This window comes from Melozone crissalis, unplaced genomic scaffold, assembly GCF_028551555.1.
Source record: "Melozone crissalis strain CALT ecotype California unplaced genomic scaffold, PUWL_Pcris_2 ptg000045l_1, whole genome shotgun sequence".
Lineage (NCBI taxonomy): Eukaryota > Metazoa > Chordata > Aves > Passeriformes > Passerellidae > Melozone > Melozone crissalis.
Genome location: NW_026535823.1, coordinates 2,249,258 through 2,266,875, shown reverse-complemented (window position 1 = coordinate 2,266,875; position 17,618 = coordinate 2,249,258). Strand labels below are relative to the sequence as shown.

Below are 17,618 nucleotides of genomic sequence, written 5' to 3'. Positions count from 1 at the left end.
AAAAGCAGAGAGAGGCTAAAGAGAAACTCACATGGTTCCTAAATCCAAATTGTTTGGACATTACACCCTCCAGCTGGATGCTGCTGAGAAGGACCACATGGCCTATTCAACAAGCCGAGTGCTCGCTCGAGTAAGGCGCTGCAACTTCAGCTTCCAGCGCTGGGAGTGATTTACACAATTCACTGGTAGGTGGCAACACTGCCCAGAGCTAAATCCTGTGCAGACACGGGGGGAAGGGATCCACAGCCTGGGTTAGCAGAGGGGCGACACCAAAAGCACCGTAAACTCAAACTTAGATCTACTTAAATTTTTGAAGAAATATGACTAAGTCCTTCCTTTTTCACATGCCGGTCACACTCAAAAATCTGAACCTTAAAAGAAAAACCTCCAGAAGAGCAGGGTATGTTTCTGACTGACGGAAAGGACAGCCAGCCCTTTGGCGGTGTGACACGCCGAAAGATTTCCCAGAAAGGGGGGAGTAAGGAAAAACAAAACAAAGGGGGAAAAGCAGACGCGATGCAGAAGAGAGCCCCGTTCGCTCTGCTGGGAAGGACGGGCAGCCGCGGCAGGCTCGGCACCGCCCTCGGCCCGGCCCCGCCCGCCCGCGGGGCCATAAGAGCGGGGCCGTCAGAGCGGGGCCGTAAGAGAGGGGCCATAAGAGCGGGCGGCCAGAGCGGGGCCATAAGAGCAGGGCCATAAGAGCAGGGCCATAAGAGCGGGCGGCCGGAGCGGGGCCGTCAGAGCGGGCGGCCGGAGCGGCGCTCGGCGATGCAGAGCGCGCTGCTGCTGGCGGTGCCGCACGGCGGGCGCATGGAGCGGGGCGGCCGCCGCCGCAGCGAGCCGGAGGAGGCTGACAAGGGCAGCATGAAGAGAACGATGTGAGTCCCCCCCGCCCGCAGGACGGGAAGCGTTTTCCTTGCCTTCAGGGGCTGTGGGTGACTGCTGCTGCGGGAGCCGCGTCAGGGAAAGCGCTGCTGTCTAAAGCTCTGCGAGCTGTCATTTTAAACGAGCATATCCCTCTTCTTTTTCCCAGCATTAAAGATTGGAAAACAAGGCTGAGCTACTTCCTGCAGAACTCTTCCAACTCTAACAAAAGGAAATCTAAGAAGGCAGGGAAGCACCGCAACTACTTTAGGTAAGTTATGAGAAAGAGACTCTGTTTAAATAACTTGAGTGTTCTTCAAAAGCAGTAAAGCTTGAGCAGTGTAGGCTAATGTTCTCACTCTCTTTGTGCAGACCTTCGCCTGAAGAAGCGCAGCTGTGGTCAGAAGCCTTTGATGAACTGCTTGCTAACAAATGTAAGTTTGTCTTTAAAAGGTAACATTTGGGAGCAAAGGAAAGGAGAAGTTTATGTGTCTGTAAGAGTGTGCTTCATTTCATGTCAGTATTGTACCTCTCACGTAAAGAGCTTTGGTTCTGGTCTTGCAAGTTAAATGCTTTTAACTTCTTAAAGCCAAAATACGTAGAACTGATTTTTTTTTTAATGTACACTAATAATAAAACAAAGAATATCTCAGTAGATTTTGTTTCTTTCTTGAAATCCCCACAGCTAAAATCATACCTGTTAGCTTGGCTTTGCCAAATGGGAGAAGGATGTTTCTTCCCTGAGCTCACTGCATAAGCAAAGCAAATGCTTTCCAGTTATGTGGAAAGGATCATGCAACATGGGTTCAGTGATCTTGGGGTTTTACTGCAGCTCTGCAAGAAGCAGCATTCACTAGCAAAGCAAAATGACTAAGAAATAATATTACTATTTGCTCTTTGAGCTTTAGTCATCCTTTCCATTGAAAGAATATTCCAGAGTATTGTAGCAGTCATTTACTGCAGGGTAAAGGTTAACAGAGGAGAGCTTACCTAGAGAGAAATGGTTTTTTTAAATGCATTCTCAGAAGGAAACATAACCATAGAAATGGTTTTATTTTTTGTATTTGCCTAAGAAATGACAAACTCAAAGGGTCATCTGTGAAGCTGTTAAAGCATTAACTTGCTTACAAACATAAATTATGGATTTTTTTATTGCCATGATATTGCTGAAAAAAATAGACCTACAGCAAAGCATTCTGGTAGAAGCTGATATAACCGATAGGTAAAATCAAGGTTCCTGAAATAGTTAATTGATGATGAATATTTTTTTCTTTCCTTAGATGGTCTTGCTGCTTTCCGAGCTTTTTTAAAGTCTGAGTTTTGTGAAGAGAACATCGAGTTCTGGCTGGCCTGTGAGGACTTCAAGAAAACGAAATCGCCCCAAAAGCTGACATTGAAAGCAAAGAAAATCTACAATGACTTCATTGAAAAGGAGGCTCCCAAAGAGGTAAAGAAAAGCTGCTTATACATAAATGCTCTGCTGTATGAGTTCTCACAGCTGCTATTTTTTTGAATTTAAGGTACAGATGTCAAACTGCATTGTGCACAACCTCCCTGTTAATGTCTGGGTCTGAATACAAGTGCCTTTTCACCAAGCTGGAAAATGGCACAAGCAGCATTGCAGAGAATTTCCATTTTAACTGCGAAAAGATAAATCTGAATTAGCTTTGGTTTTGTGCAAAAGAAGAATTTTCTTAAAGAAAATTTGACCCAATAATTTGACCCTGCAGTAATGGGGGCTTACCGTTTTCACCTCTTCAGAAGTAGTACTGTGCATTAACACTTACTTGAATTCTGCTCTAAGGAGTAATCTTTCTGTATTTCAGATAAACATAGACTTCCAGACCAAGAACATGATCGCACAGAACATCCAGGAAGCCACCCATACCTGCTTCAGTGTGGCACAGAAGAGAGTTTACAGCTTAATGGAGAATAACTCCTACCCACGGTTTTTGGAATCTGAATTCTATCAGGAACTGTGCAAGAAGACACCTATCAGCAGAGCAGCCCAGGGCACATGAGAGATGGAGAGGAAGGAGAAGCAACCTCTGGGCTGGCGAGGAAGCCAAGCCACAGCTCGTGAGCAGCGTCCCGACCCAAAAGGCTGGAGCACTGAGCACTCAGTCTGTATGCCACAGTGCAAGGACAAATATTGACTTTGGTGCCGAGCTGATGGCCCAGAGTGATGCTGTTGGAGGGTGTTCAGGGGAGATGGCAGAGGTGTGCCAGCCAGCTGCTGGCACTGCCTTTCTGCCAGAGCTGCAGCAAGAGGTGGCTGTGCAGGAGCCCTTCTGTCATGGGAGCGATGTAGCAGGTCTGGACAGAGCTTCCTTCTTGTGAACAGAAGCTTCTCTCTGCACTCAGGCACTGCTGGGAGCTTGAGTAATTGCTTGCCTATTTATTTTTCCTAAACATCCCCCAGTGGGATGCTGTTGTCGGTGGCCCGGTGTGCTCACACCGGTTCTGTTACTGCGTCGAGCTGCCAAGAGCTGTGCTGGGTTTTTGTGTAACTTCTTCACAGTAACAGCACTGTGAGGGGAGGAAAGGATAGAATAACTCTGTTCCCAGAGGAACAGGTTCTGCAGCTAAAGTATGCAGGGCTGGGTTGTGTCAGCAGGGCTGTTGGGGCCAGACTGAGGGCAGAACTTGGCCAAGGCGAACAGGAGCTGTATAGTACTATATTTATATGTGGATTACGATTGTGTTGAATGCTGCAATGTCATAATTCTGTCTTGAAGACAGCAAGCTTCAATGAAGTTTTATTGTTTTTAATAAAGTATTTTGGTACAAAATTTCTTTTGTTGCCCAATGTGTGTTGCACACACAGATAAACACTGTCTGGCACTGGACTCCAGAGTATAGGGACTGTGGGTCCTGGGTGAGATCTTAATAGGGCTAATTTTAAAGCAGTTAGTTCTTAATCTATGAATTGAGTTTTCTGTTTGTTTTTTATCAACAGAATAAAAACCTTCAGAGCTTGAAAGCTTAACAGGGAGACATGTTCAACCACATCCTCTGTCCCAACATGTCTGTGAAGCCAATCTCTAAGACATGCTAGGCACACATTCAGCTACCCATGATGCCAGATCAAACAGAGCTGCAATGCTGCTGTAGCTCACAGGATGACGTTGGGAACACAGGCACCCATGGTACTGCACTTGCTCCTGCCCAACAGCTCTTCTTAAGAAAGGGTTTAGGAGGATTTTAATATCACAAAACCTGTGCAAAGTCAGGAGAGGCACTAGTACAATAAAGGCTTTTGACTCCCAGCTAGGTGATAGTTGCTTGGGGAAAAGTTACTGGTCATTGTTATTCCATGTACTATTTTTCCCAAAACCAGTCTCTAGTTAGCTTTGTGGCATCTGCATTTCAGGTCTGTTTAGGTCCTGGCTCTAGCTATTTTTATTCCAATGCTCAGTTTCTCTGCTTTAATTGCTGATTTCATGTATATCCACAGCAGTCACTTCTATAACACTACAGCTTTCCAAGCATCAAGAAAATTCTAACTGTGTTTTTTTTCTACTTCAATTACACATCCAAAAAGCTGTTCAGAAGCAGTTCCTTCAGGTCCCTATATATGCATTGCAGGAGAGGAGCCTACAAGAAAGATGGAGAGGGGCTTTTCACAAGAGCATGGAGTGACAAGAAAAAGGGGAATGGGTTCCAACAGAGCAGGTCAGACTAGATTAGATATTAAGAGGAAGTGCTTTGCTATGAGGGTGGAGAGGCATTGAACTAGGTAGCCCAGAGAAGCTGTGACTGCCCCATCCCTGGAAGTGTTCAAGGCCAGGTTGGACAGGGCTTTGAGCAGCCTGGTCTGGTGGGAGGTTCCCTGCCCATGGAAGGGGGGCTGGAACTAGATCATCTTTAGGGCTTATTCCAACCCCAACCAGTCTATAATCACATGAGGATTCTATGTATAGTGAATACCTACATACCCGCAGATGTACACGTCTATTACACTGGCTCTGTGCACAGAAGTTTATTTGGTATGGCCCCCACCTTGCCATAGGTGGCTGGGGCTGTGAAAGCCAGCTCTCATGCAGCTACATTTGCTGATCAGTTAAGTCCACATAAAGAAAGCACAAAAAAACCCTCATCCCAATAATTTCCTGCAACAGAGGTTTTTTACTAACAAGGGAAAACAGATTAGGGCTGATAACTGCTTTTGTAATATAACAAAATAATAAAAATAGCACGCAGTATACCTATTAAAGACTCAGACCTGGGGCAGGAATAATTCCATGAAGATTCAACTGTGACAATTTGTGATGTGGTAATTACCCACATTTGCTGGTGTCTTGTTTAAAGGAAAGAAACATTTCTAGTTTCAGCAGAACAATTGCCTGAACAACTCATAGCACAGTATGTAGAGAAAATTAAGTGGGGCTGTTAGGCCTGGCACCCCTGCCTGAGGCTGCCCTGGGGTATTTTTAAAATCTGACTCATGAATATTGAGCATTAGCAAGGCCATGCAGGCAGCTCTGCAGCTGCCACAGAGCGAGCCACTGGGCTCACAAAGCAACCGAGCCATGCTGAGTCCCTGGCACAGTCTGTCTGCAGCACAGAGAGGCCTGGCTCCACAGCCAAGCTGTGCAGCAAAACAACCTGGTATCAAGGGTTGGTTAAAAAACAAAAAAAAACCTTGATAAAAGGGAAAAAAATTAAAACATCTTGTTTGTAAAATCCAACACACAACATTCCTTCCAATTGCTGCTTTTCCATTTTTAATCTGTTTTCCCAACTCCTAGGAGGAAGCTTCACTAGAAAACCAGGTAATACAGGCATATTGGGAGTGCTGCAACCCGAGATAATGATATGAGCATTTCCTGTGGAAATAAAACCCAAACAATTGCTTTAAGAGATGCTGGTTCTGTACTCCAGGCAGCCTTACAGCTGCAGTTAAAATTGGTATTCTGGTATCAGTATCCAATGGCAACAAATAATAAACTGCTCCTTCCCCCACAGCCTGTCCACGTTCACACACCCCCAGTTCCACCAGGCTGCCCACAGCCAAACACACTGTGATGGCAGGGATAGGACTGACATGGGGACAGGATTGGCATGGAAGCAGCAAGGGGAGAGTGACAGAATTGGGGTGCTCTGGGCCAAGGTCTGGGTGCTGCTTAGCAGCTGGCCAGAGCACTGTCCAATTTTTAGCAGGTTATAAAACTGCTCCTGCCTACATTCACTATTTGGGATATGGGCTGGAGCTGCCCAGGTAGAAAAATAAGAAGGATCTCAGTGAATAGCTGCGAGGGAGCACAGAACCTGGACAAATGCATAAACAAGCCTAGCATTGATAGGTAACAGACATTCTGCAAAAAGCTGAGGAGTGAGAAGTGGGCATCTGCAGGAGGGCACCCCAGCACCTGGGTGCTGCCTCCAGCCACACAGCGAGCCCAGATTGATCCCAAGCAAGTCACTGCCAGCTCATGCCATCCTAACATACCTGATAACTGCACATAGGTCTGAGGACCTGGACTTGCTGAAACACACCGAGATGTCATTTTTGTTCCTTGCCTCCCTGCAGACTGCTGGCTTTCGGAGCTGAGTCCTTCTGTTTTCAAAAAGAGAGACCGGCTTGCTCAGCAGCCAGAAGTCTCTCAGAGTCCTTCAGCAAGAGAAAGAAATGTAGGGTTTGAATTAGACCCTTTAAAGAAGCTGAAATATATAAAACCACCTAGAAATGAAGTAGGAGTGTGACTTTAAGTAAGTCGAGGCAGCACTTTAAGTAAGTGGAAGAAGCAGTTAGTTATAGTTTTAAGTAGAAACGTTTCCTTAGGAGACTGTGTTAGCTAGTAAGGCCCTAAAACCTAGTTTAAAGTTCAGTAACTTAGCTCCAGACATAACGAAAACATAGCAGAACATTGCTTGTGTTTCTAGATAGAATAGATAGAATTATTCATGTAAACAGATAAAGCTATATGCATAAATAGATAAAATTATATGCATAAAACATTTAGGTAATAACTGACACTACTTTCGTATTAGTTTTGTACTACTTTTGTACATTAGAATTATGCTAAGATGGTTTAGAAAGATATGTTTTAGAATTGTGTTTTTAGCTGATTGGTTGTTTTATGAATTAAATGCCCCTGTAATGGGGTGCAAGGAGAATGAAGAAGAAGAAGAAGAAGAAGAAGAAGAAGAAGAAGAAGAAGAAGAAGAAGAAGAAGAAAAATGACTGTTATTCCTCCTGCTGCTGCTGCTTCTTCTTCTTCTCCATGATCATCATCATCATCAAGAAGAAAGAAGCCTGCTACTGCTGCTCCTTCTCAGAACTTTGGACTCTATGCCAGGGACTATGCCAGGTAGCAGCTGCTGCTGCTGCAGCTTTTGTTCAGGAATTTATGCTAGAAAGCTTTTAGCACAGACTTCAATACCTTGAACTCTTTGCCTTTGAGACCCAGCAAATCTGGAATAACAGCAACTTCTAACTATACACATACGACTGTTTTTAAATCACAATGTCATAATAGTTGGTATTTTTCCTAGTTGCTAGAGGCAAGCAGTTTCCCTGATCATGTATCATATAAAAATACACCTGCCACCTTTATGACAATGAAGAGAAATTCATAATTACAACTGGAGTATCTCTAGCAATTCCTCAAACAAGAACTTGAAGCAAAGACTACACAATCATTTAAAAAAGCAGTAAATCTAATTTTTTAAGCCATCCGCATCATTTTGAGAAACTAGGTCAGGAGTTTCAACTGACCGCATCCAGCAACAATTTGGGTTTTGAAGGGCTTGCCTAGACATCACAGCACAGGGCAAGCTGAAGGAGAGTCCTCTGTGCTGCCAAGAGGCAGCGTGTAAATTAACCTTCTAAAGAACAACACCAAGGCTGCTGACCCTCATCAAGTGCTCTGTGGCGCAAAGACTGGAGAGGGCCTCTGAAAGCAGGGTGAGCTCAGCAGCGAGGATGATTCACCACTCCAGGAGAATGGGAAAGCAATGCCATGCAGAAAACAAATGATAGTGCAGGGATCTTGCTCCACAGATTTGTGTATTGTGGCTGAAAAATAAAACCAGACTATAAATACAATCAATCTGCTTCTCCACTTGAAATTGCATCTCTTCCTTTGGAAAAGGGGACACTAATGATGATTTAAAGGGTTGTATAGGCACACATGTATGTGTGTGAAAGGGTTTCTCGGATGAGACTTTCTGATTTGGCAACTTGAACAGAGAAGAACCGTGACCTTTAGAAATAGTTATAGGGTCTTCTTTTTTTTGGTCTTCTTGTGATTCAAGAGGGAAAAACTGGTCAGAAGCTGGGAGAGCATTCCAAATTCAATTTCCTTCAGGTGGCACAGCTAACATGTGCCAGAGAGCCACAAGGCTTCTACATCAATGCAAGGTGCATTGCAGAGACAGGCCAGAAACGGGGCTGGTGGCAGACCTGTCTGCCTTATCTACAGCTTAGGATGTTTATCCATCTGGGAGCAAGAACTGTATGGGAGGCTGCACCTACAGCAACATTCACAGGGGGAAACAGAGGCATCTCAAGGCTGACCTTAAATGGAGACCCCTCCAATGGGCAGCAGGTGGGGAGTACAGGAGGGACTGGGCAGGGCAGTTAAACCTTGGGGTCCTGACACAAATATGCAGATATCCTTTTCTGAAAGCTCCTGGGCCATCCATATGAACCCATCAGCTCAGACTGTTTCTGAGGGGGCTCCACACTCAGATTTGTGGTGAACACCCTCAGCAATTTGCCTCATTGAGTTCTGTAGCTGTGCTAATTGGCATTACCCTGAGTGCCCTGACTGGGAAACGAGGGCTGGTCAGCCCAGGAAAAATAGTCCCACTGTTAACTCATGAAGGAGTTTCAAATGTGAGTCCTTTGGCAATCTTTCATTAAAATAATCATTTGGATCAGAGTTTCCAACAGCTACAAAGTACCCATGAGCATCAATTAAAATATGTTCCATTAAAAATATTAAATATTCCATTCTAGGTAATCTAATTGACATAAATTATACTTAAGTTTCCCAGCCAGTTTTCCCACTTGGGATCTCATGGAATAAGTTGCGTTTCTGTGTTACAGATTTAGACTAGAGAGCAGCTTGTTGGCTTTTTGGATGGGAGCCTGCCTTTGGGCTTCAAGCGGACATGGTACTATTATGATTTTTACAGGGCTCGGAAAATCAGCTGTCCAATATGGAAAAGACATTCGGGAGCAGAGTGGGCAGTTTAATGAGCTGAACACTCTTTGCCTTTGTGGGCATCCAAGGGAAATAGAAATACCAGGAGCACAGCAGAGGGGCTGTGCTGGCACCCTCTTGATTTGACTATTACTTTTAAAGGCCCTTGGGATTAGCGGGTTCGATGGGAGCGGCCGGAGCCGGTGGGGCTGAGCCTGGGAGGCGAAGGGGCACTGGGGGAGAGCCGTCCCCAGTGTCCCGGGGCCATCCCCGCTGTGGCATGTGCAGAGCTTGGCAGCTTCCCCACTCTCAGCAGGCTCTGTACCGCGTCAGGGAGATTCTGTGCTGGGTGTGGCTGCCCTGCCTGGCACCTGCCCAGCCCAAGCACGGCTGTTGGCAGAACTTGGTTTCTGCTGTTTGCTGTCTCTGATACCTGCTGTGGGCTGGGTCTAGGCGTCGGCACACAGGGAGGAGTGCTTGCCAGGTAGGACCGCACTCTTCGGTGGCCTTTGGCTGCCATCGGCACACCGAGATGTCATTTTTGTTCCTTGCACCCCTGCAGACTGCTGGCTTTCGGAGCCGAGTCCTTCTGTTTTCAAAAAGAGAGACCGGCTTGCTCAGCAGCCAGAAGCCCTTCAAGATGAAAATGCCAGATAAATGTGCAGCGTAAATGGGTCACAGCTGAGAGCTGAGGGAGAGATCAGCCGTGACTTCAGGGGCAGAGAGTCACAGAGCTCTGTGGAGGTCAGAGTGCAGTGACATAGTTACACAGTCCCGCTGGCTGCAGCTCTGTGATGCTGTGGAGATTACGCATGTTCCAACAGGCTAATGCCCGTGTGAAAGCATGGGTCACTACTGCAAATATACAGAATATCCCAATAAAGGCTTCTGGTTTCACTTTTTTTAGAGCGAAACACAAAGTGCTGCACAGAGCTGGCTGTCAGAAGGGGTTGGGTAGCTGTCTTGTAGCTGTTTGAGCCCACAATGTCTCTGAAGTGTGATGTTCTGAAACACAAACTTGTAAACAGTTTCTCCTTTTGTATATTTCCTTATAAAAACAAACAAACGAAAAATCACAGTGGTATAAACCCCACTGTGCTCTGGAGCAAGCAGCTTTTGCACACTGAAAGGTCTCTTGGTCTGCTCCTGGACTGTAACTTTTGGAGAAGGTACCTACACCTCATATGCAAGAACTTTAGTAAATCTCTTTGTAGTTTTTTTGTCAAGGATGCTAATTTTGGGAGAACCTCCTGAAAGGGGCTTTCACCTGCCTTCCCTTTTCATGGCTGGAATAGGAAGAAATATGCTTCTTTATCAGCTCTATTGGACACCACAGTTATCAGTAATTTCATTCTTGTGAGAAAACCAAACATTTATCAGGGCAACAAACTAATGACAATGCCTAGTATTGAAAGAAGCAGCAAGAAGCAACTACATGATTTGCAGCCTACATCCTGGCTGATGCACCTGTCCTGCAACATGCCTGCTGCATTTAACCAAGACTAATTATTACGTAAAGTCTACTTGAGCAAAGTCTATTTTTTATGATGTTCATCAAGGGTTTGAAAATGCACAGTGTTGGATCTGCTGCCAAATAACCCCAGAGCAGCATGGAACTCCTGCCCTGTGCAGAGTTAAGAGTCTGCAGAGGGAAAACCAGCTCAGCATTGCCCAGCTGACCGTCAGTGGGATATCCTGCATCCAGGGATAGCCAGAGCCCTTCTCCAGCCTCCTTTGAACCAGGGCCTTGACACCTCTGGTTCATCCCCATGGCCTCACTCTGTGATAGAGATGGGGAAACCAAATCATTGACTGTTAGTTAAGGGATGTACGTAAGACCTAGAATGATATATTAGGAAATATTAAATACAGATCCTCAGTTTTGTGTGGGGCAATTATATCAATCTAGAGCATCCAGAAAATCTCAGTTTATGGAGTATAACTGAAACAGCAAAGCAGGAATTATACCCATAATAGCCAGCTCCTAAAGATAGCACCTAGAAACCCCAGAGGATGGTGAGTCTCTCTGAAACACCCCTGCAGCAGTCACTGGTACACTTTTTAGAACAGGAGTATTACTCCAGCCCAGCAGCCTAGCTTAATTACAGGAGTACTGGGATTGAAGAGAAGCACCCCTGGCACAGGAAGTGGATTCCCTAGGGAAGACAGAGCATTCCCACCAAGCCAACCACTCGGCTGGCGGCATGGTCAAAACAGGACTTTGCAGAGGATGGCTGGCCACTAGTGAGGGGAACAACCTGCCAAGCATTTGCTTCAGCCCCGTGAATCACCACTGAGTGAAGGTTTCAGGGTCAGGCTCAGGATGGGAGTCATCCCCTGTTTCCACATGAACAGGTAGAATTAGCATGGACTTGGAAAGGAGTCCCTGTGGAACATGTTTTCCACCAGGAAATAGTAAGTGACTAACGATGATGGCAGTCAACAAGTTTGGAAATAGTGACCAAAGACAGCAGCAGCTCCTCTGAGTAAGCACAGGAGGGGGGAGTATTGCCCTGCAGCTGCCCGGGAGAAGGGCTGGGCTCAGGCAAGTGCTGCTTGTGACAGCCAGAGGGACAGGAATCAATGCTACCAGAAACAATCAAACATGAGGGGAACAAAGTACTATTTACAAGCAAAGAACATAGCTGCAAGTTTTGCATGGGGTCTCAGTGCCACAGACAACAGAGGAGAGTGGAAGAATTGTCACTAAGGAAGCGTGGATGTAGCTGAGAGCAGACTGCCAGAAGATAGGAAATGTTCCCCCATTCAGATCAAGGGGAGCTTGCACTCCCCAAGGGTAGAAATAATGCAGCTGCTTTGCTGCTTTGCAGACAACAAAGCATAGCTTGTGCCTGTGGGACTTAGTATGGCCTAAATTACTTTTTCCGGCAACAAGTCTCTTGCAGAACTGACATAACCACAAATGAATACACAGGGTTACTTTAATAGCAGTTTACCCCAGCCACATTGGTGGGGCTTTTTTAAATCTCACCATGCTGTTAACATGTGTATCAAAGGACCTGGAGTGACATCACCAGCTGGGTGACAGCTGCTTGGTCATATCCTCCCCAGTCCCACCACACCAGGATATGCCTGTGCTGGGACAGCATCAGCATTCTTCAGTGAGCTTTCCACAGGGTGTTGCTAGCTGCATGGATTCAGGGAACTCTGCTCAGACAAACGAAGGATGTGTCTCTCGTTACGCTGTGGTCTGACGCACCCAGAGCAGCTGCTTTCCCGAGAAGCAGGACGGTCACACTGTCACACTCCCCCACTCCCTGCCTGTCCCTCACTGCCCTCGCATCTGATTTAGCAGCTATGCAGCTGCTGTGGAGCTGGATGAGCAAGCTGGTCAGGCAGGAAACTGTTCTTTTTTTAGTGGATTTGTTTTCCACAGGATCAGATCACTGATCCAACTTAGCCTGCAGCCACCCAGATGCTAAACAAGGGTGACAGGGAAGAGAGGGACACACTGGTGAGACATGGCCTGAGATACAGGAAGGTGTGGCTGACTGACGTTGAGGTTCAAGTCCCTCATCACCGCTTTGTCATACTTCTCCCTTTAGACTCCACCTCCACCTTGCTTTGGTGCATCTTCACAAGGAATGCCATCCATCTGGAAATGGCATTCTTGATTTTCTGCCCCCCTTTCCTTGATAACCCAATGAGACTGGTCACAGGGCAGCACCTCAGGAGATATTTACAGACTGTGGGGGCAGCTGAAATAGATATCACCAGCAAAATTGTGAATGTGGTGGTGTTCAAACAGAGAAGGGACATCTCGGGTCATTCATTAAGAAAGAGAAGGGCTGGTTGGCTGGTTTAACATCCAAGAAATATTTAAATTTTACAGATCACCTGAGCACCTACTGGTGTAAAATCAGAGGTACAAGGTTCAATTATGGCCTGGAAATAATTTTAGTACATTTGTAACGTGACCTGACCTGAGTCATTGGTGTAATTCAAATGGGCAAAAGTGTCAATGGACAAAGCTGCTCAGAACATTACAATCCTTTTCCAAAAGCAGCCCGCCTGGCTTCCAAACAGGGCTGGAAAAGCGCTGATGGAAATTCATATCTTCCAGCAGTACATCTTCATTTATTTAGTGGCTTTCTGACGATGAGCAGTTTCCAGGACAAGTAAAACTCATGCTGTTATGGAATAGGATACACTGCCTACAGTGTATTGATTTTTATAAGGAAAATATCAGACCACAAATCTGCTGCCAGGAGACTGTTTTAAGTGATTTAAGTAGCCAGCTTTTTTTTCCTGCTTTCACCAAGCAGTGATACCTTCCCAAACTAGTTAGGATCATACTGATTTACTCAAGGACCCAGTATATTTGAGATGAGGGTTAGTTCTAACTTACTGTGTTGCTGCATCTTTCTTCCTGCAGAGTTTATGACTATTCTTCCCCTCTCAGGCACTACTCATAACACAGAAAGTGGTTTACTGGCAGCAGGTACAGCTCAGCAACAGCAGCTGTAGCTGATGTTATTATTGACTGTAGTTACTGGTTACATTTTGACTGGGGCCAAACAATTTTAATTGAAGCCAGCACTTTAACTGCTCTTGCTTGAACAGCTTCAACTTGCACCTAAATTTGCTCAAGCTTCAAGGAAATTTTATTTACAGCACTTGTATGTTCATAGCTAACCAGTATTTCCTACTTTAGTCTCTCCCAAAGAGGCAGAGACGCATTACTTGAAAATGGGGTTGAAGTAAGTCAGTGCTATGATTGATCCCTGATGCAGTTTCAGGAATGCCAAAAGACTTGGATAAACTGACACAGCAGATTATTTCCCTTTCCCAGAGCCTGAAGACTGATGATAATGATTTCTATTCTTGAAGTCTTCCCCAGCTACCGTTTCTATTTACTGCCATAGCTGCAGTATTACAAAACTCAGGGAATCCTTTTCACCCACGTTTTCCCCTTGGCAGGAGCAAATAACATCAGCAATACCAGGTATCTTTTTCCCTCCGTCATCCTTTTATGAAGAAAGAACCCAATCTGTCCTTGATCGCTAAGAGCTGGATCTGATGTATAGAAAGTAACTGTGAGACCTTGGAGCCACATTTCAAACCAGGTTTCTAGTTTGAAATGTCTTTGAAATGTAACTTTTCCATATCACCAAATGACGGCAGTTGCTGACGGGCACATCTTGAGCTGCAGCACAGCTTTCTTTCCATTAACCTTGGCAGCTGCCACCTTCCTCCCAGGAAGAGCATCTGGTTTTCCAAAATAGATTCCTCACACAAGCAGCATTTATATTTCCCAATTAACCTTTCACAAGAAGTCAGGTTTTGTCTGAAACTGGTTTTGGAAGCTCAGCTAACATCACTTCAGTCACATCACACCTGCAGTAATGCCCTCTTGCTTTCTTCCAGGGTAAGGATCAAGCACTCCAAGACCTACAGCTCTGCTGGAAAGTCTCAGCTTCAAAACTTTCCTTCATTTGTCATAAAACCATAGAATGGTTTGGGTTGGGAACTTTAAGATCACCTCATTCCCGCCCCCTGCCATGGGCAGATACACCTTCCACTATCCCAGGCTGCTCCAAGCCCAGTCCGTCCTGGCCTTGAACACTTCCAGGGATCCAGGGGCAGCCACAGCTTCTATGGGCACCGTGTGCCAGGGCCTCCTCTCCCTCACAGTAATATCTAATCTAAACCTATTGTCTTTCAGTTCAAAGCCATTTTCCCTTGTCACTACATGCCCTTGTAAAAAGCCTCTGACACAAAAGGCTAACAGGTACAGCTCTTGATTTAGACCCAAAATAAAGCACAGTGAGTTACATTCCAAGATACCAGAGCACTCTGGAGGTGGTTTAAAGCATTTTTCTTTCCAACTGGTGTTATGTAATAAATCCAAGTTATTAATTTATAACTAGGTCTGGTGCTCCCTTGGCACTATACCATTGAAATAATTACACTCATTTCAATGACTGACCATATACATCTACCTATCAGCTAGTTCTTGGAGAGTAGTTACAATCTGTGAAGTCTGTGTTTAAAATACAAGTGTTCGTTAATATTAAAATAAAACATATGTGAGATTGCAACTCTTTTGAATAAATAGATATTCCCCTCAAGTTTCGCCCTTCAGAAAAGCCTGAAATGCAAATCAAGCAATCAGCCACAGAAGCGTTAACTCCATCTTTTCTCATTGCTCCATCTGACCATGTGTACAGGGATTTCATAAGCATGCAGCTAAACACATTGAAGAGGGAGTTATTTATTTTTTTATTTTTAAAATAAAAGCTGTAAAGACAAAAAAAATGAAGCAATGCAATACTGGGTGTTAGGAAAGGCTCAACAAAGGGCACAAGAAACTAAATCAATTTAAATGCATACATTATACTTATGCTTACAATCCTTTGATATTCAAGACTAACCAACACTGTTTCAGGAAAAAAGTATTACTCTGGACATAAAAGGGAAGGTTTTGTTCTGCAACATTAAGCACAGTTGTTGTACTAAGTTCTGGGCCATTCGTTTTGAGTTAATTTGGCATATGTGCAAACTCAAAGTTGTCACTTAAAACCTAGCCTCTTGAAGAAAAGCTTGCCACGTTTTCATAGCCAGTGTAGTGTGATGATGGACAGGCCTGGCAGCAGAGGCACCTTTCATCCTGTCCCGGAGCAGCCCCAGGTTATCAAAAAGCTTCTCTCTACTCTACCTGCAGTTAGCAGCCAACATCAGCTTTCCAGTTCTGCAGATTTATGGGTTTTCCTCCAGAAAGATATTTGCTGAGAAGTTGTGCCTGATAAATGGTGACCATGTTTAATAATTAAAGTCTGGGGAAAAGGTGGGTGACACAAAGATCTTTCAGCTTCCCGGGTGCCCGGTCACCTGCAAGGGCATGTGAGAAATGAAGATGAGAAACCTCATTTTGGGGACAAATACAAAGAAATAAGAAAATACACCCTGGCTTTGACTTGACTCTGCCCTACAACAAGGCTAGCACATTTTTGTTACAAAAAGAGAAGTTATTGCTGTATCTTTCTTGCTTCTCAAACTAAAATGAGGCCTTTTAAACAGAGTATAGGATTTTGCTAAAAAGAGATGGTTGGTATAAAGACTGGCATTTATAAACATCAGCGTAACAGAATTTTCTCTCCAAAATATCCTCTCAGTCCCTTAGTCTGGGAAAATATGAAGCAATTCAATGAGGTTACAGTGATGACTTGATTTACTGGAAAAAAAGGGATTTAATTCTTTCCACAGTTCCACTAACATTTTTTTCATCAGAGAATTTTCTGGAATAAGAAATGTGAAATAAAATAAGCCAGAATATTCAGCCCATAATAGAAATATTCAGGTGCTGGTACCCAGCTGTCTTTTCCTTTCCTTTTAGTTTAGCCTATTCAGGGAAATACATTAAGCTAAAATGGACTTTCATATGGAGTAAGGTTCCAGGAACACAAATATTCAGGAATCACTTTAAATCTAGGACAAACCCGAGCTAACTCTAAGGCAATTTCCTAACACTAGATCTCATTTTATTGCCATACGTTACTGGGAGGAGGTGGAAAATAGAGAGACGTACAAAATGCCCAGGAGACATTAGAACAGCTTTCAAAACCAATTTTAGCTTCCCTGTGCTCCCGCTGCCTTCAGCAGCCAGCACTTCAGAAAAATCCTGTTACCACAGCGGACAACTTTCCTTTTCAGAGATTTGTTTCCCACAGAAAAGCCCATGGGAACAGGATGAAAAGCAGAAAGCCCCGGATTGTGAAATCAGACCGATGTTCATCTCCACGCTGGCCTGGGAGCTGGCAGAGGGTCTGTCCTCAAGAGGGATTTCACACCTTGTACCCCAACAGCCAGCTGGGGATACAAGGTGTGAAATCCCTCTTGAGTTTTGACAGGTTTTAATATTTTAAGCCAAGAAAAAAAGTGGCAGAGGGGCCTGTTTATAATTTTGCAAATAGTGCAGAGGAGTTTAAAAAAAAAAATCAACAAAACAAGCCCTCCCTGCTTCACACAATGCGGGAAGTGTCTGGCACCCAACTACATCTGCTGGGAGGCACATCTAAAACAAACAAGAGAGAACATGTCCTTGCACACTCTGTAATTAAACTCTGGATCATCCAGAGGCTGAAAGTATCAACAGCTTTAAGATATGACAGGTTAGATTAAAATAAAAAAAAAAAAAAGAAAAAGAAAAAAAAGAAAAAGAAAAAGGAATTAGGCTGAGTGATTACTAGAGCTGATGGCCTGCTTGCAACGAATCTCCAAGCAGTGGTTTGCTGCCACAGCGCAAAGAGAGAGGGATCATCTTGTCTTTGCTCCCTTCAGCTATGCTAAGGAAGGCAAGGAGCCAAGTTGTGTGCCACTGTGCAGAGCCCCCCTAAGAGTTACAGGGATCAGTTGACATGTGGATCTAGGGATGGGTTAAAGCAAAGTTGAAAAACTTCTCAGACTTTTGCTGAGGTTGTAACCAGGACGTAGGAGCTTTGTATTTTCTATGTCCTCCCTGTACACTCTCATAAGCACACACAGCTGGTGGTGCCAGCTGCTGAATTCTGCAAGGTAAGGAAGGGGCAGAAATGCAGCCATCCACAAAGGGTAAAAAAATCAATGTGATTAAAAGTTCTC

The 17,618-nt window shown here is 44.7% G+C and overlaps 1 protein-coding gene across 1 annotated transcript; it reads left to right on the top strand.

The window, feature by feature from the left end:
* Positions 1-757: 757 nt before the first annotated feature.
* On the top strand, positions 758-3,524 carry RGS2 (regulator of G protein signaling 2). Its single transcript, XM_054285956.1, has 5 exons — positions 758-878; positions 1,034-1,135; positions 1,237-1,298; positions 2,145-2,311; positions 2,691-3,524. Exons 1-5 carry the CDS (start codon positions 769-771, stop codon positions 2,883-2,885), a joined length of 636 nt encoding a protein of 211 aa, XP_054141931.1. The 5' UTR covers positions 758-768; the 3' UTR covers positions 2,886-3,524.
* Positions 3,525-17,618: the final 14,094 nt, after the last annotated feature.